The sequence below is a fragment of the Mercenaria mercenaria genome, chromosome 17 (assembly GCF_021730395.1).
Source record: "Mercenaria mercenaria strain notata chromosome 17, MADL_Memer_1, whole genome shotgun sequence".
In the NCBI taxonomy this organism is placed as follows: domain Eukaryota; kingdom Metazoa; phylum Mollusca; class Bivalvia; order Venerida; family Veneridae; genus Mercenaria; species Mercenaria mercenaria.
The window spans coordinates 39,671,038-39,691,177 of NC_069377.1; the positions used below are offsets into that span (position 1 = coordinate 39,671,038).

The 20,140-nt window shown below is 34.6% G+C and overlaps 1 protein-coding gene across 2 annotated transcripts; it reads left to right on the plus strand.

Annotated features, from left to right (window-relative positions):
- Window positions 1–528: 528 nt before the first annotated feature.
- On the plus strand, window positions 529–16,518 carry LOC123535783 (dynein axonemal assembly factor 1-like). 2 transcript variants are annotated; one of them, XM_053527997.1, is made up of 14 exons: window positions 539–684; window positions 1,112–1,230; window positions 2,244–2,376; window positions 3,154–3,316; window positions 4,156–4,247; window positions 6,971–7,192; window positions 7,663–7,829; window positions 8,109–8,183; window positions 9,259–9,323; window positions 9,926–10,011; window positions 11,894–12,084; window positions 13,285–13,465; window positions 14,028–14,075; window positions 15,348–16,518. In XM_053527997.1, the coding sequence occupies exons 3-14, from the start codon at window positions 2,256–2,258 to the stop codon at window positions 15,827–15,829; spliced, it is 1,893 nt and encodes a 630-aa protein (XP_053383972.1). In that variant the 5' UTR covers window positions 539–684; window positions 1,112–1,230; window positions 2,244–2,255; the 3' UTR covers window positions 15,830–16,518. The 2 variants fall into 2 exon arrangements, with proteins under 2 accessions (XP_053383971.1, XP_053383972.1); XM_053527996.1 differs by lacking the exon at window positions 1,112–1,230 and having other exon boundaries at window positions 529–684.
- The last annotated feature ends 3,622 nt before the right edge of the window (window positions 16,519–20,140 follow it).

A 20,140-nucleotide genomic window follows, 5' to 3' on the forward strand; every position in this document is an offset into this window, starting at 1 on the left:
TCTCACTTAGATTTTAAACACTGATCACGAAAGAAGTTCTTCTGACTTACAACTGTTTTGGCGGCAAACATAAATATCTTTAAGCGAGCCTGTTTTTGGCGGCAAACATAAATATCTTTAAGCGAGCCTAACAGAACTGATTTGACATCTGTCTCATTCTGAGCTAAACCTGTGTCTTACTGTTAATGAGGTAAATTATACTAGATCTAATGCAGACTAGATGAACATCTTTTATAGTTTTCAAAATATCTTGATTAGAATTTAGTTTTGAATTCATTTTCTAAAAACAATATTTTATTGATTGTAAGTTTTAGTCATTTTAGACACCACGAGCAAAAAACTAGTAGTAGTTAATAAAATAAAGAAGCGTATTTTACAACAATTACTCAATGTTGAGATGTCACAAATCAAAAACATTGCGCTATATAGAGTCTATATGCACGAGCTATATTGATCTCAAGTTTACTTTGTTTTCTTTGGGTTTTTATAATGCAAGCACCTGTCTTATTACCTCCCTTTAGAAATCTCTTTTGTTGCTACGCAGACTGTTTTTGTTTACCTTAGTTTTCTACTTTCAATTCAAAAATAATCGGGTCCGTACACGTGTAGAGGTGACAGATGTAAACAAAGTCCAGTTAGAGGAATAATTCGTTTGTTCGTTATTACTAATCAACAGAAATTACTGTAAGTACTAGAAAGAATTCATTAAAAACAATGCGGATTTCCTCATAAATCATAATTATCTTAAGAACTCTTAGTTTTGATATATTTGACAAATGTTGATTAATAATGCTTAAACTTTAATCTTATAAATCATTAAATGACCTACTTTTTAATGCTTCCAGAATGTTCTTGGGTTTCCCCATTAATGCTTTTGAAAATGTTAAATGAATACTTCTAAATTGAATTTATGAACTTAGAAAGTAGAAAAGTTCTGATATATTCACTATCATTAATCTTTTATGTTGAATCATATGAAATGTTTGTCTAAATATGAAAAAAATAAAACTTAGGATTTATATGGAATATTTGGTGTTGTAATTTTTTCAAGCAGTGTTTGTGGTTACAGTCCAAATACGTCAGAACTGATTCTGAGATAATTTCATGATAGGACAGAATCCCTCACATTACGTCGTGGAGGAGAGATATTAACCTGTGCAAAAATTATCACAATATCGTGACCCACGTACAATTAGTTGGACTAAGTTTGTGGATTTAAATCAAATACTGGTAGGTGTGTTTGAATCAAGCGTACAAATTGTATTGAACGTCACTGGTTAAAGTAACAAATAATTCGGTTGGGGACTTTGCCTGGACTGCTTTTAATCTCTTGATCTAAACATTGCTCTCATTTGGAAGTCACCATGTCCAGGTGCAGTCTCCGACCTGATAATAAAAATAAATTCAAAACATTTTATGATCATCATTTTAGTATAAATCTGAGACAGTAATTGTTTATTTTAACAACATCATTTTTTTAATTAAATTAATTGTTATGAATTAACAAATGTTCTGTGTTTTTCCTTATCTTGGCGATCAGATAAGTTGGTAGAAAGTACAGAGATAGGTTTTAGTTTGTACATTATGTGACAATTATATCCTTCTTTACTGATTTAGATAATAGTTATATTTTTTTATAACTCACATTACCAGGAATCAGTATCCTTTCTCATTCCCCTTGGTCAAATTTTGCCTGTCAATTAGGCCTACAGGTCTGGGGGAATGTAATGTCATCGCACACAGCACACAGAATTTTTTTTGTTCATGTAATATCGTATAAAAACTCAATAATATTGCAATGGTAGATTTGTTGTAATAAAAGTTTTCAAGTTACTTAAATGAATTTTCAGTTCCATTCTTAGTAAAACAGATTATTTTGCTATAATCAGAAAAACACCATAAACGGACCAGGTTTTTACCCCTCCTTTTGGTTTTAACCCCCTCTGTGAGAGGGCTTTTACAAGTGTGATTGTAAAAAGTTTGTCAGCATTTAACCACATATTCATACTACTATTACACACACTGATGGTCATTTAAATTGTTTTGTATATTATCAGGGTAAAGTATATGCTATTACTTATAATGGCAAAAAGTAAAACACTGTTTTCAATTCATGGTCTTTTAGTTGATTTTAAATAGATTTTCGTTTGGTTAAGCTTGATTAGGTGTGCTGTCAGTTTTGCTCTCACCCTCAAGTTTTACACTATTGTTTAATACAAAGTCTGTCTATCTTGTGAACACAGTGAGAGACAGAGATGCCACTGATAGAAGAGATTGTAGAGAAAACACCAGAGGTACAAACTGCACCTGCTGATACTGTGCTAGAAAACAAAGTTATCATAGAAGTTGTTGACGACAAAACAACAAATGGAGAAGGTAAATACATACCGTACATGTAATAATTATTTCAGTTAATATTGTGAAAATATTTTGCAATACTTTGAAAGAGACTGAGAATAATATATGAACATTGTCTAGATAAATTGTGTTTCACACTTTCAGTATAAAATCAGTTTATATGGGTATCTTATGAATATGGCAAATTGTGTCAATATTTTGATGCTTGAATGTTTTCAGAAAAAAAATGACAAAATCAGGATAGCATTGAGTAATTAACAAGGCTGATTATATATGTGTCTTTATCGTTACAAATGAACATGTATTTTTTCCAGTTGGATGTACTTTCTATTTTCTGCTCCTCTAATAATCAACTAATTATTGAGTATATTTATCATACTGGTTATACTAATAAATGGTGTTAAATTTGATTTATTGATGAATTTTAATCCTAAGTTACAAGGAAGTTTTTGTCACATTATGATGTATGTGACCAATGTGTTACAGAGAAAGTGGTAGAAAACTGGTTCCTGTGAAACCCTCAATAAGAAGATAAAATAAGCCGTGCCATGAGAAAACCAACATACCGGTAGTGGGTTTGCGACCAGCATGGATCCAGACCAGCCTGCGCATCTGCGCAGTCTGGTCAGGATCCATGCTGTTTGCTTTCAAAGCCTATTGAAATTAGAGAAACCGTTAGCGAACAGCATGGATCCTGACCAGACTGCGTCGATGTGCAGGCCGGTCTGGATCCATGCTGGTCGCAAAACCACTATGATGGTTTTCTCATGGCGTGGCTCAAATGTTCTATTTCAGCTGACACTGATGACATGCCTCCTTTAGAAGAAGAGGGAGGAGGAGATACAAATGTTGTTGTTAAGAAAGAGGATCCCAATCAGAATGATGTGAACAACAAGGACAGAAATGTTGAAAAAGGAAAACAAGATGAAAAAGAGAAAGAAGAGGATAAATATTTCAGGTATATATAAGCCGTGCCATGGGAAAACCAACATAGTGGGTTTGTGACCAGCATGGATCCAGACAAGCCTGCGCATCCGCGCAGTCTGGTCAGGATCCATGGTGTTCGCTTTCAAAGCCTATTGTAATTAGAGAAACTGTTAACGAACAGCATGGATCCTCAGACCAGACTGCGCGAATGCGCAGGCTGGTCTGGATCCATGCTGGTCGCAAAGCCGCTATGTTGGTTTCCTCATGACACGGCTCAATTATAAGAATTAATTATCATAATGGTTAAAATGTAAATGTTACAATTGTTGCTGTATTGATTACCTAGTGGTAAGAGGCAGTACTCATCAGAAATTTAAATATTCAGCGTTATTTTACTGCATCTGCATATTCTTTTCAATATTCGATATAACATGCATTTCATTATAGAATATTTGACAGTCTGTTTCATATGTGGTCAAGAACCCCTGAATTCCCAAGACATAATTAATTCTAAGTTAAAACACCATTCCAATGTCTTTTTTTTTTCTTAATAAATACAGTTTGACAATATTTTATAATAATATGATAAATAAGTATCATCTTAACAATTATGTAATACACAACTCTTAGTCATAGGTCTAGTTTATGGAATTGGCATTCAGACCAGAAAAACGACACAGACCCTATTTAGTATAAAGTGGCTGCCACTGACTACTGGTGTGCCTAGAGATTTTCAGGCTAGTACATTTTACAGTCTCAGATGTTTCTGCCTAAGTGTTTAAATGTCATTTGAGGTATGGTACCTTTGTTTACATTCACTTCCAAATACCTTTCTATAAAGCTATGTATACTTACATTTTATGATTTTAGGTTGACAAAGAAGTTTCTGAAGCAACACTGCAAGGATATGAAGCTATACATCACACCTTCACTGAACGATGTACTCTATCTTCACTACAAAGGTTGTTTTATACCTAAAATTCTATCTAATGTGTGCATTTTAAACTGATGCTTAGTTTTGTTGCTATAGAGGCGTTTAGTTTGAAGTAAAAAAAAAAAATGTATAATATTTATAAGCCACATAAAAGCAGTCTAAAATCAAAAGTAAATCAAATGGCTCAAATGCTGGCTAATACCATCTTTTTCATCTATTTGACATTCCCTTACAGAAGCAAGCCTCTGTGGCGTACATGCTGCGTATTTGCTGTGTATATGCCGCGAACACAGTAGTACGCCAGAGGAGTACATTTTACATAAACCGCATGCCGCGTACATGCCGCGTACTATTTCAACGAGTACACAGCATGTACGCAGGAGGTCACTAGTACACTTCAAGTACGCAGCACAGACTCTGAAAATTTAAGGAGTACACTGCATGTACGCAGGAGGGACTTGTACAAGAAAATAGTACACTGCATGTACACCGCAGATACTTTGAAATTTGTGCAGTACACTTCATATACGCGGGAAAGACTTGTACAATTTCTTTTGGCATTTATACTTAGTTTTTTTATGCCCCCGAAGGGAGGCATATAGTTTTTGAACCGTCTGTCGGTCTGTCAGTCTGTCTGCAATTTTCGCGTCCGGTCCATATCTTTGTCATCGATGGATGGATTTTCAAATAACTTGGCATGAATGTGTACCACAGTAAGACACTTTGAAATTTGTGCAGTACACTTCATATACGCGGGAAAGACTTGTACAATTTCTTTTGGCATTTATACTTAGTTTTTTATGCCCCCGAAGGGAGGCATATAGTTTTTGAACCGTCTGTCAGTCCGTCAGTCTGTCGGTCTGTCAGTCTGTCCGCAATCTTCGTGTCCGGTCCATATCTTTGTCATCGATGGATGGATTTTCAAATAACTTGGCATGAATGTGTACCACAGTAAGACGACGTGTCACACGCAAGACCCAGGTCCGTAGCTCAAAGGTCAAGGTCACACTTAGACGTTAAAGGTCATTTTTCATGATAGGGCATTGATGGGCATGTCCGGTCCATATCTTTGTCATTCATGCATGGATTTTAAAATACAGTTGAATATCGTTACCTCGATATCGGTTAGCTCGATACTCCGGTTAGCACGATGTGTTTGAGTCGGTCCTGATTTTCCCCTATTTATCTTTATGTAATTATTTATCATTACCTCGATATGATTAGCTCGATATTTTGTTTAGCTCGATGAGATTTTTCAGTCCCGTCAACTTACCTGTACTGTTTTTACACCTGGTTTCGTCCATATCACAGCTTGTCAAAAAATATCCATGTTATTTGTAACTTCGGGAAAAGTCTGAAGTACACTTTATGCAGGAAGGATTTGTATATGATTTCTGAGCTGCACCTTGCATGCAGTGTAAAAATATATTCTTTTTCATTTTGAATTAATCCTGGAGCTTTCTAACTTGGATAATTGAAAAGCCTTATTTGAACTTCGTTGCATTACATTTTGTAATACATGAAATAATTACCAAGATAATGCCTCAACAGCGCCCGATTAAGAAGAATTAATAGCTCTCACTGTTATTTGAATACTCTTAAGCAAAACACCATTCTCTCATGTTTTATGAAGGCTTTAATGCTCATTATGTTAACTCATTAAGGCCTCACCAAATTAAAAAGTTGTTCATCGGATTTGCCGCTCGTATATTTTCTGAACGTTTTTGGCTAATTGCGCTCGCCCCATTGGAAAAAATCAATCCAAAATTTTTTGGTGCGCTACTTTTTACGGATATAAAAGTGTATAAATGCTTATATAATTCCAGTCCTTGATTGTTCTCAGATGGATTTTAATCAAAATAAATACATACTACGCACACATCGTCTATAATAAATCATAACACTTATATTTAGTTGCATTAAAGTTGTTTTCCCTTGATGCAGTTACGCCATTTTCTTCAAATGTTTACCAAATTACATGCTACAAAAACTGATTTATTTCATTGAAAAGTGGATGAAGAAAAGCATACTAATTTATTTGATAACATCAATCTACATTATTTTGGTAAGGGTAAATACTTATTGATGCATGTCACTTATCTTTTTTCTGTTTTTTTTTCTGTCCAAATGATCAGCATTTGCATACGAAAGTTGGTGGGGTAAGGAATTTACATTATCACAGCAGTTTTGCCACAAGAGTACACAGCATGTATGCAGCAGGAGTACACAGCATGTACGCCGCAGGACTCGGGCCAGGAGTACACAGCATGTACGCTGCAGGGGTAGTACACCGCAGGCTCATTTGCATGTGAAAAGTGTATGTGCCGCGTACATGCTGCGTACTATTTCCTGCATACTAAATTCCTCCAGCGTACATCCTGTGTACTATGTAGTCCACAGCATGTACGCAGCAGGTAGTACACGGCAGAGCTCATTTGCATGTCAAAAGTGTACTACAAACGTACTATCGGTGTATGTGCGGTGTATATCCTGCGTACTATTTAAAGCCCTTGATTTCAGTACACATCATGTACGCATCATATACGCTGTATGTACACAGCAAGAGTACGCAGCAGGCCTTTTTCTATTGTAAGGGTTGTCATCATAATCATCAGTAATTCGATATTATTTTCATCGTTATCTCAATTGTGATGATCGACTGATGGTTTTGCTTATATGTTATCAACTGGTAAAAGAAAATATTGCACAAAATATGTTCTCTTAAACTTAAATTTAATTATTTATTGACAGGAATTCATAAAATAGAAAGTTTGGAAGAATACACAGGTCTGAAGTGCCTCTGGTTGGAATGTAATGGTATTACAAAGATAGAAGGCCTTGAGCACCAGGGGGAGCTACGGTGTCTGTACCTCCATCAGAACCTCATCACCAAGATAGAGAACCTTGAACCTCTACAGAAACTGGACACCCTCAACGTCAGCAGCAATCTGATAACACAGATTGAGAACTTATGTATGTTATTCTCCTCTTTTTATTAATCTATATTTGTTATAAGAACTTACACGAAGGTCATGTGAATCTCTAAAGTTTTAGGTTATGCTGCCTCTCAGAAAGTAAGACATTTAACTTGACTACCAGATGGATAATGGATATCATTAAATATATAAAGAAAATTTGTCACCTCTTGACATTATAATCAGTTTCATTTCTTTACTGTAACCAGGTTTGGTTTGGTGTGTTACTGTTTAAATTGTTTCAAAAACAGGGATCATGGTGAAAACCATGGCTTTTGTCTCTCACTCTATGCTACAGCAGCTTCATTATTTGTATATACTTATTCCTTTTATTTTGTTAATTATTCCTTGTCTTCATAATACATTTTGCATTGTTGCATTTGGTTTGTGTTTTTTTTTTACGAATATTAGAATTTTTATAAAACTTGTTTCAGAGGTGTATACTATTGTGTTATTTTTTATTTTCAGCATGTATCCCTCACCTGCATACGTTACAGATTTCCCACTGCAAACTGAAGAAAGCAGAGGATATTGAACATTTGATTGAATGTGAGGAACTCAGCTGCCTTGATCTATCACATAACAAAATCACAGATCCTGCAGTTATAGATGTGTTTGAGAAAATGAAAAATCTAGTAAGTGCTTTTTTTTGCGGACCAGTTTATTCAGTCTTGGTCAGCATAATGGTTTTTTAATTATCTAACATATAAATATATTATATAAAAATTCAATGAAACTGCTTTCTTGTCAAAATCTTCCCCGGGCCCCTTTAAAATGAATAATGGTCATGATGATATAAAAAATTGGTTTCGATTTCATATTTGATTGAACAATGTTGAAATTTACTTGTTTCTTTCAGCGCATTCTGGTAAATATATTTGTAACACATATGGAATGCTTATTACTTCTTTCAGCGTGTTTTGAACTTGATGGGAAATGAAGTGATAAGAAATATCAAGAATTACAGAAAGACACTTATTGTCAGATTGGTATGTATTGATTTTAAAAATTAAAGCTAAAATTTAGAAATAAGTTTGCTTGCATTCTCCATAACTACTCCATGATACCCCTTTGCAAATGTTAGCAATTTTCGGCCATTACGAAAGGGTTGAAGATTTTTTTACCTAACTACATCATATCTTCCTAAAATTTAAATTGTTTGAAACACCTCTGATTCATCATGTGTGGTTGCCAGTTAATTGCAGAGAACAAGTTAGAACTACCTCAAGGAGTACTGGCTTCAGGATTGCTGGTGTAAAGCTTAGCTGACTGTTGCAATATATTGAACTGAAATACAGTTGAACCATGCAATCGAACAGACAAACTCGGATACTGATAAAAATGTCAGTGCACCTGCACTGCTTCATTTCAGTTTAATGTTTATTTAGTACATAAACAAGCACCTGAATTATTTTTTTATTAAAAAAAAGAAGAAATTCTACCTACATATCCAATTTTGAACAGTTAGATCATGAGACAGCAAACAAAGGGTTTTTTTTTTAATAGGCTGAAAAAGAATTCTCAGTAGCAGAAAGAAGATATTTAAACTTACTGTGTTTTAACTTGTATACATTCTAAAAAATAAATGTTGTATTAGTAACCTCTAGGCTTAGTCTTAGCTGTTTGTAGTAAAGAACTGTGGTCAGTTTGAATCTTAAAACTAACCTTGCTATTAGCCGGTTTGGAAAATATACACACAAAAACTGATGCTGAAGTTTTAACTTTAAGACATCACAAAATTCAGATTTATGATCTTGTACCCCAGTATCACAGTCTGGGTCAGACACAAGTCTTACTACTGAATTGGAGGTTAGTCTGCATACTGGAGGGAATAAAAATCGTAATTGTGATGTCTGCTAGTTAAAATGAAAATTTAATATTTTTAAATTGTTAATGGTAAATCTTGAAAATTCTTTCACATCATTGAAAAATATTTGACAGAATATATCATATAGAATTAAAATAAAATCAGAGATGCCTTTATCTTAAACTGTTTCCGAGTCAGTTCTTTGAGCTATAATATTATAGGCAAAGAAAGATTGAATATCTAAATATCTTATGCAGGTAAATCTTCAGTATTTGGATGATAGGCCAGTGTTTCCCAAAGATCGAGCCTGTGCAGAAGCCTGGTGAGTTTAAGCTATATACTACACTAGTTAGTTCTAGATAAAACCAAACTGTTCTAAGAACAAGAGGTCAGACTTGCACTCCAGAATCCAAAATTTGTCCATTTTCTTTAGCTTCAGTATAGATAGATAAATTTCTGGGAAACAAAGAAGAATACAGTTAAAGAAATTTGTGTGATGTATTAAATCATTATCATATAATTCTACATATTCCAGTTCAATGTTTTTTTCTGAAACGTAGAATTTGGTTTTACCCTGATTTGTCTAAATATCATTATATACTAAGAAAATGTAGTGATTAAAGATATGGGGTTGTGTGCTTGATTTTTGCACTGAACTAATACTAAAATAGTGCACCTCAAGCAGTTGTTCAGTAATTGTGTTTAATCAAAACTTCATTGTAATGAAACTTCCCACAGTTGTAAATATACCTACCTGGTACAAATCCTACCAAAGACAATTTTGCAGTTCTGTGATCCAGATGAAGGTTCTGCTCTGGATTTATTATCCAGACAAATGTCTTTACGCCACAAATTTTAATCAAATGTTCATAACTACCCCAAAGACTGATTCAGAAAAATTGTATTCATTTTCTCCTACTTCAGGGATAAAGGCGGTGTTGAGGCAGAGAGAGCTGAGAGACAAAGATGGGTTGATGCTGAACACAAAAAGATTGCTGACAGTGTCAATGGTATAAATCAGTTATATTATATTGAGGAAGACTTAGTGTTATATCCAAGTTAACTGTAGCAGAACTTTTTACAGAAGTTGTATTTGCTAGAAAAGGAAGTAGATATTGTGAAGGTTTTAACAGTTTCAAGATGAAGTGTTGAAATGGATATGAAGTTCTGCCAAAAGTTGTTCCAAAAGAATCAATTCAGTAGCTAATCATGTTTAACCCTTTACCTGCTAAATTTCTAAAATGGACTGGTCCATCATTCAATTTGGGCAATACCATATTTGAAGGGAAGTTTACTGAAAATTTACTGACTGAATAGCGAACAGTGCAGACCATGATCAGACTACACGGATGTGCAGGCTGATCATGGTCTGCACTGGTCGCAAAGGTAGAATCACTTGCTGCCAGCAGGCTAAGGGTTAAAAATGAAAAAGTTTTGGTTTTTCATGAACTTTTTGAACATGTTAGTCTATAAGTGTTCTGAACTGTTATGCATAAGTTGGTAATATCCAAGTAAAGAATAAAATGCTACACATACCAGTGCGTGTACAAGTATAGTAATAGTCCCTTCAAATTAACTTAATGGCTACTGAAGCACTAGGCAAAATTAACTTTGTGCCTACTTGAGCACAAGGCAAATATAACTAAGTGGCTACTGAAGCACTAGGCAAAATTAACTTTGTGCCTACTTGAGCACAAGGCAAATATAACTAAGTGGCTACTGAAGCACTAGGCAAAATTAACTTTGTGCCTACTTGAGCACAAGGCAAATTTAACTAAGTGGCTACTGAAGCACTAGGCAAAATTAACTTTGTGCCTACTTGAGCACAAGGCAAATATAACTAAGTGGCTACTGAAGCACTAGGCAAATTAACTTTGTGCCTACTTGAGCACAAGGCAAATATATCTTAGTGGCTACTAAAGTACTAGGCAAAATTAACTTTTTCCTACTTGTGTGAGTGCGTTTGTAAGCTTGTGAGTCTATAACGGTGCCCTACTGTTTTCTTATGTGTTGCTTGTTTGTTTTTCTGTTATTCAGTTGATCGTCGTTGTGTGTTTATCTTTGGTACATGAGTGTCTGCGCTATTGTGGTTTACATGGTAGTGGGACTGTTTTTAAAGAACATGGCATTCCCTTGTATATTCGTCCTTGTTCAACTTTCCCCTTCGGATTCCTCCCCCCACCCCCGACCCCATTTCGCCCCTTACCAATTCCTTCCCCTTTATCAATATTTAGCATATATTAATATGTACTTGTTGGATGTTTGAAGCAACCCGTCTGAAATATTTTTCCATTACAGCTTCTTTTTGTTGTGGGCCTACTATGTAAATGCATGGCTCTGGGGCTATGTTTTTGGTGCTCTGAGCTTCCGAGAAATCTACCCTTACCTATTATCTTTTGTGCCTACTTGAGCACAAGGCAAATATAACTTAGTGGCTACTAAAGTACTAGGCAAAATTAACTTTGTGCCTACTTGAGCACAAGGCAAATATAACTTAGTGGCTACTGAAGCACTTGGCAAAATTAACTTTGTGCCTACTTGAGCACAAGGCAAATATAACTTAGTGGCTACTAAAGTACTAGGCAAAATTAACTTTGTGCCTACTTGAGCACAAGGCAAATATAACTTAGTGGCTACTAAAGTACTAGGCAAAATTAACTTTGTGCCTTCTTGAGCACAAGGCAAATATAACTTAGTGGCTACTGAAGCACTTGGCAAAATTAACTTTGTGCTTACTTGAGCACAAGGCAAATATAACTTAAGTGGCTACTGAAGTGCTAAGCAAAAATAACACAGTGCCTTTGTAACTGCAGCACTAGGCAAAAATAACTTTGTAAGCACAGACAAAAAAAAACTATTTTAAAAATATTGATGACTTTTCTTCCACTGCAGCACTTGGCAAGAAAAGGATAGCAAACATGGCCAAACGTTTCCAGAAAGAACTTGATGAGCAAGGAGAAGGGGAAGAGGTTGACGAGTCCACGATAGATTGGTTAACAGATACATACAAGACAAAATCACAGGTGGCCAAGGAAAAGAAAGAAAGAGCTGAGAGAGGGGAGACAGAAAACGATCAAAATTCAGTATGTGGTGACAAATTGAAGCATATTTTTACAGCATTATGTAATATGAGTATTATGCTATCTTTCTGTATTAAATAATTTGCCATGTAGTTTCAAGATTTCATATATTATCAGTGGCTTAAAGAGAATTCCTATAGTTCTTTTCCTTTCATAGATTTTTTTCAAATTCACATATATGATAGGAAAATTTGTGCTAAAACAATGAACAAATAATTAAAAGCAATGGGTCACCAGGCCTATTTTTGTGAAAAATTGTTTTGAACACACCCACTTTTGCTGAAACTGCTAGCGATTTTTCAACATTGTATGATTTTCTACTTTTTTAAAAATACCAACCAAAATATGCATCAAGACTGCATAATAAGGTTTATTCTTTTTACAGATTTTATTATATACTTATTTGATATCACAGTCATATTTTTAATACTGTACCATTACAATAATGGGTACAAATGAAGAAAAATCCTTGTTTCATATTCACTTTTATTAACTTTTTTCAATGAAAAATACTCATAGTAAAGAATTTTTTTTTTTAATTTTGAAAAAACTGTTTCATAGATTTTTTTCCTGTTTCCCTTGTGTATAGATAGTTTTATTGTGAACAGAAAAATTGCCAAAAATGTATGGGTCACCAGGCTAAATTTAATGTTAAGACCGCTTGAATACAACACCTGAATACAACTGTTCAGAAGAAAAATGGGGCAAACCTTACCCAATTGATTATATCTGCTAGAAGCTAAAAAAAAATTTTTAAATTCTTAATCCTTTCTATAATTGAATACTAAATGATCTGAAAGGAGATATTGTCTTATCAATACAAAGTTAATTGTCTAACATTATATGAACAATACTGTCTTTGTACTAAAATGCGCTGTCAAAACATAGCCACAAATGGAAAGTTGCATGATACATGTCGGGCATGATACATGTCAATACAACATAAACCAGTATATCAACATTTGATTACTGATAAAACTTATTAAAAATGTTATTTGATTCAATATATCTCATATTTAAGATTGCCTGTCACATGTTTCAACAAATGTAGAGTACACTTCAATTTTCCATAGAAAGTGTCGGCTGCACAGAAAGATGCGCATAAAAAACTATAGGAATTCCCTTTAAGGATTAATATAAACTTTCCAGAAATAATATGATGCAATAACTTAACTTACTGTTGTTATTGTTGTTTTTTGCCAGGACTTGCCTGACCTTGAGGATGTTGATGTATCAGAACAGTTGAATAATGAGCCAGGGACCAGACTAGTTATTGAAGATGTAACAGAGGAACAAGATGTAGGAACCAGTCCACCTGAAGAGATTCCACTCATCAAGCCAAATAACACTCAGCATGAAGAGGGCATCTTCTCTTCCAAAAAAAGTATGTGAGCCGCACACCATGAGAAAACCAACATAGTGCGTTTGCGATTAGCATGGATCCAGACCAGCCTGCACAGATCCATGCTGTTCACTAACGGTTTCTCTAATTGCAATAGGCTTTGAAAGCAAACAGCATGGATCCTGACAAGACTGCCCAGATGCACGGGCTGGACTGGATCCATGCTGGTCGCAAATGCACTATGTTGGTTTTCTCATGGTGCGGCTCAATTGTTATGATCAGCATACATAAGGTTTTTGATCAATTAGGTCTGAGCTTAATTTCTGCTGTTTTATAAGACAATTTATATAAACAGTTATGTGATAAAATATATCACAAAAACATTATGGCAATCATCCAATTAAACCAATAAGTTAAAAACCCATGACCTTTTAGCACCTTAGCTAGTTGGAAGTAAAGATCAGAAATTTATTTTACAGGAAAAAAAATATAATGTTATATTCAAAATAGGAAATGATATTGATCAACTAGTTTAATTATATCTAGTATCAACTTGCATTAATATTCTCTATAATACAAAAAAGTATACCTTTGTGAATTTCAGAATCAAAGCCTGTAGATAGCTCTGAAGTCTTCATCACAGAGATGGCAGGTATTGTCTCAAGTTTCTTGTTGAAATTTTAAACAAATCATTCTTCACCTTGCGAGAATTCTCTCGAGTATCTTAAATCATTATACAAATGCCATTAATCAGCTTAACACTTAACGTTTCAAACTGTAAATAAGCGTAGTAAATGCCACTGTTAAGCAAAACAAAATACAACCATTCTTATTGTAACCCCCTAAACAACAAAGTTGTAAGGGGGGTATACTGGTTTCAGGCTGTCTGTCTGGTCGTCTGTCCATCTGTCTGTCAGTCCCCGAACAACAAAGTTGTAAGGGGGATATACTGGTTTCAGGTTGTCTGTCAGGTCGTCTGTCCATCCGTCTGTTCATCCATCCCATCCATAGACACAATTTTGTGTACACCATTTCTTCGCATACCCTTGACACAATTTATTGAAACTTCAAACAAGTGATCAGTAACAACAGTACTTGTGCATGTTAGGTTCTTTCAGAAAAAAAAAATGGCAGAGTTATGGGACTTTGTTTTTTGTTACTATACTATATACATAGACACAATCTTGTGCGCACCAACTCTCCTCATCCCCTTGACATGGTGTTATGAAACTTCACACAAGTGATCAGTAACAACAGTAGTTGTGCACTGGTGCATGTTAGGTTCTTTCAGAAAAAAAAAAACAATTGCAGAGTTATGGATCTTTGGTTTTTGTTACTATATTATATACATAGTGTCTGCATATGCAATCTTGTGTGCACCTAATCTCCTGAACCCATGCACATAATTTAATGAAACTTAACAAAATTGATCAGTAGTAACCCTAGTTGTGATTGGTGCATGTTAGGTTCTTTCAGAAAAAAAATTCTGCAGTTATGGGACTTTGTACTTTGTTAACATACTATATACATACAGTCTGCATATGCAACTTTATGCGCACCTAATCTTCTGAATCCTTACACACAATTTAATAAAACTTCACATAAGTGATCAGCACCAACCCTAGTGCATGGTGCATGTTACATTCTTTAAGATAAATATTCTGCAGAGTTATGGGACTTTGTTTCTTGTTACTATACTATATACATAGGGTCTGTATACATACAGTCCACATAATTATGCAATCTTGTGTGCATCAAATTGCAATGTACTGTCTCAGTGCATGTGGGGGTACATTCGTCACCTTTAGTGATAGCTCTAGTTATACTTTGCTTTAATTCCTTTCAGCAATTCCTAAAATTGCAGCTTGCCCGTTAGGAAGATCTTAATATTGCCATTATTTGAGCATATTAATCCTTTTTACAGATGACAAATCCATTGAATCAATAAGTTTGCCTGCATCAAGTAGAGCAGAAAAGGCAACTTTCAAGCCTAAAATAGAAGTTCTTGGCGATGATGATTCTGACACTGATAGCGATGAAGATGAAGAGGGTACAAAAGATGAACTCTGGGCCAAACCTACAACAGCTAAGCCAAAACTTATTCAAGACATTGATGAACCTTCAGATATTGAAAAGACAAGAAAATTAGTGGAAGAAGTCAGTACTGGTGCTTCAAACACAGGCACTCATACAGAGAAATCAAAGGAAATGATGTACGGTATGGGACAGTTAATAAATAGTCCAGGTTCACTGAAAATGGCCATGGATTTTTCGGAGGACGAGAAGAAATATGCCGCCATGAGTAAAGAGGAAAAGATACAGGATCTCGCTGAAAACATTGGTACTAGTAGAGGGAGAAAATATGATAACCTGGATGTATGGAGTCCAGATGATGACCTTGACTGATGACCTTTATCAATGACATAGACCTTCGACCCTTGAATGAAAACAAGGTTCATGTGTTCATTTTATGCTCAGCTTGTAGACTACAAGACCTTTTTAGGTTACAGCTGAAATGGTGCAAAATATTGCTACACAAATAACAGAACAAAATCATTTAAAACTTTTTTATTCAGCTGTGCCAGTGAGACTTCAAGTCATATCAGTCAGACGAACAAAATATAATGCATATTTATAGCTTTAATTTTCTACACTGCTCAGCAGTACTCTATATTTGGTACAATAGAAAAAAAGTCATACATAACATGCAGAGATCTGTGTTAACCTGAGAGATTACAAAATCTTACTGTGTTTGTTCATGGCTGTAAACAGGAACTTAAAAGTTCCCAGACAGAACCTCGAGGTTTCTATGGGGAGCATTTATGAAAGTTTTTCATTTTTGCTTCAGAGATTGAACACCATGGTAGTCATTGTTATTTCTTCATTGAAGTTTGCAAGGAGGGGAAGAATTTGAGGCTGAACTCTTAAACGAATCTCTACTTAGAGAGAGATGTATTGTTTTTATTTATGGAGTTATTTATCATTCTGCCCACCTGTCTAGGTTTTCATAATTTTCTGTGTTTAGTTATTATTTAATGAAACTGTTTTGATGCTTTTGTTGCAAAATAATATTGTGAAAAGATTTAAACTACAAAATAGTTTGTTTTCTGTTTTTTCCATAAGAAGTGTCAAGAATTTCAGCAAAGGTATATTTTGGAGATTACATATTGGTTAGTGATCTCCTGTAAATGACACCACTCTGACAAAGGGAGGTTTCCACTCAGGGAACACCAATTGGGATTCCTTTGTGTCCTCCAAACTGGCTGCAGGTCAGCTCACATTAACATGGAGTGACTGTTTCTGACACATACGTAATAAAGATGACAGTCATTATATGGAATATTTATGAATTTTTACCTCACCTGAGCACAAAGTGCTAAGTGTGAGCTATTGTGATCACTTGCTGTCTGTTGTCTGTCCGTCCACACTTCTTCAAACAACATCTCCTATGAAACCACGTGGTGGAAGTTGACTTTGCCTGAATGTTCCTTGCAAGGTCTTCTTCCGAATTTGTTCAAACAGTTTTGCTTTGTTGTACAAAGGGTCCCTCAGAGCTAAAACAAGAGAAATCTTCAACAACATCTCCTCCAAAACCACAAGTCTGATTTTGAAATAGTTTCACACAAATGGTCCTTCTGTGGCCCTGTAATAAGACTGTTCAAATGATTTTTTTGTCAAAAAACATGCCCACTAGGGACACCAACCCTTTGCCCTATAATATATATATATAGTGGAAACTTTAAAAATCTTCTTGTGAGAAACAGCTGGCCCAATTCTGAAATAATTTCACACAAATGGTCTTTATATAACCCTCTGCCAAGATTTTTCAAATAATTCCGATCCGTTGGCTCGAGGGGGGGAGGGGAATGGTCACTTTCCCTATATTATATATCCTTTGCGCACCTGGCCAATTTTTACAGCAATTGCCAGTAGCGTATTGAAACGGGTAAAAAATTCCTTGCCTCAAAACCGGGCCAATCTTTACAGTGATTGCCTGCAGCTTTATGAGACGGGTGCCTTTTTTTGCAGGTTTAAAACCAGATGCGAGATTTGACATATTTTCAGAAAAAGGTACGCTTAACAACATTGAAATGAACCCTGGAAGTACGTTTTTTTCTGTTGTCGCTGTTTATCAGCTCAAGAGCAGATTTACATTATAATGAATTCATTAAATTTAACCATTTAAAAGCGTATAAAATAACCAAATATACGTTCCTCAACGATACAGTGCTCTTATGGGTAAGAACCAAATATACGTTCTTCCACGATACAGTGCTCTTTCCGGTAAGAACCAAATATACGTTCTTCAACGATACAGTACAAAGAGTCCGAACTTTTGCCAACATGCCCACAAAGTTCAAATACGTATTTTGAAAATAATCAATAATGACCAATACGATCAATTTTATTGATCACTTTTATAATTTTATCGAGATAACCCATATATTGTCTCCAAATCTACGTAAGTCTTATGTTTGTCTTATAAGGCTTTATTATGCATGATTTGAATTTAAATAGGCCAGGGTTTTCTCAAGAATGCTTAAATTGTGCAAATTTGATAGTTGATTGATTTATATCAATAAAAATAGATATTTTTAATAAAGACATTCCTTACAAAAATTAATTATCATGAATTTAACAGGTAAAATATTAAAATAGTGAAAGAAAATTTAAATCCACTTTTCAGGACCATAAGTAATAAACGTTTCAATTTCAGGAATTAAAAGTAAAAAAATAAAAGTTTCAGGGTCAGGTTTTGAGGATAGAAAATTTTATCCCGTTTAAAAGCGTTATAGGCATTCCCCGTTTTTGAGAACTTAAAATAAAATTTTTAACCGTTTCACTACGTTACCGGTGCGCAAAGGATATATAGTGAAAACTTAAAAAATTTACTTGTTTTAAGAAAATTTTACTAAGATGTTTCCTTAGGTAACCTTTTATGAAGGTTAACTTATATTGTTTCTTCAAAAAACATAGCCACCAGGGGATGTGGTCACTTTTCCTTCTTTGTATGTCGTGGAAACATTAAAAATCTTCTTGTTTGATATTGTTTCTTGGTATCCTATGTCATCATTCCTCAGATCTCTTACCCACACCCCTCCTCCCCAACATATGCTACAACCCATATTTATTAAGTAGAACTTTTATAAGTATTCTTGTACTATTTCAAAATAATTTCACAGATAATTTCATTGCATAACCATCTACCAAAACTGTTCAAGCAAGCAGTGTTACTCAGGTGAGCAATCTAGGCCCATATTGGCTCTCCTGTTAAAAACTGATGGAAAAGTTGTTATATACAAGTTTTCTGAATATCTCATTTCATTCAGGATGGTATAATTTGCTTCCTGGCAAAAACAACTGTGTTTAAGCACAGAGCCACCTCTTCCCAAAGCCAGTTCAGTAAATAAATGGAGGCTAAAATTTTTCGCCTTGGTGTAAGGTCTTCATCTAGTGATAATTCAAAGGAATATTGTCATGAATAACGCAGCCACAAGATCTAATATAGAAAACATATTCTCTTTTACTTCACATCTTTTCAATGGTTTCTACAAACTGTACCGCTTTTACCCATACAAGGTCATGCGCATTGGATGATGTCGCACACTAGCTTGTGTCATCACTATGTTAAAAGTGGAAGAATGTTAAATACATGTTATTCTTTGAGATTTTCAAATTTCATTATACATGTAATAATATGATAAAGGTACATATCAGTATGTTTTTATAGGTATTCATATACTGCTATATAATTATGTACTGACGTATATTTTTGGAAGAGTTTACAGGTAAATAGTTCATTTTCTTTTACATTGTAGCGAATGTTGTAAATAAATACCCAATAGTTTGAAACTGTGGAAGTTCGAAACAAAACCAATTTCAATAAACCACTGAAAACCCTAAACTTCAAACGTTATTCTGTCAATGCCGAGATTCGTTAACCAGAGTTTTGCTGACTGACAGACAAAATGTAATTCACTGACCACATTCTGATCAGTTAATCCGAAGGAACTAAAAGTAAAATGCAAGTTGATGTGAACTATATATACTCTGATGGCAAGCAGAGGGATTTCTACCAGATAACAAAAAAGATATACTTCCAAAAACAAAATCACAGAAAAGTTACCCTTTCAGAATAAAATATATATGCACATCGAGTTTCCCCCAATAACAAATGGCATTAGTCGTCTGTGATTCAAGTAATTGCAAATTATACCTTAGTTACCTTCCCTTGTTGCAAAAACAGCTCACCATTTCTCTAGAGAAACACTGTGGGAAATGTAAAAAATTGTTATACAGCAGTTATAGCTTTGAGTAAATTAATTTACTGGGAAATTTAAGGACACATACATTACTGTAAATGCACATTTTTTCACTGGGTCAAAATTTCATGAATTTTAAATTTTGAGTATGTTCACAAGGTTTAATATTCACGAAATTGTAAAAATGGTATCCTACTTGAATATGAATTACACTAATGGTAAATATTTACACAACGATTAATTGTTGTGATACGTAGGGCCTCGCAAATATATATAGCAAAGTTAAACCCTTGCAAAAATTTCAGCTTTTACAGTACATAACCAAATCACACCTACCACATTGGCTTGTGCTTTTTTGTTTGTTCTGCTTGGATTCATGTCAGTTCAAGATATCTAATTCAAACTTTATTCCTTCCACATTTAACCATGGACTTTCGAACAAAAACAACTATAA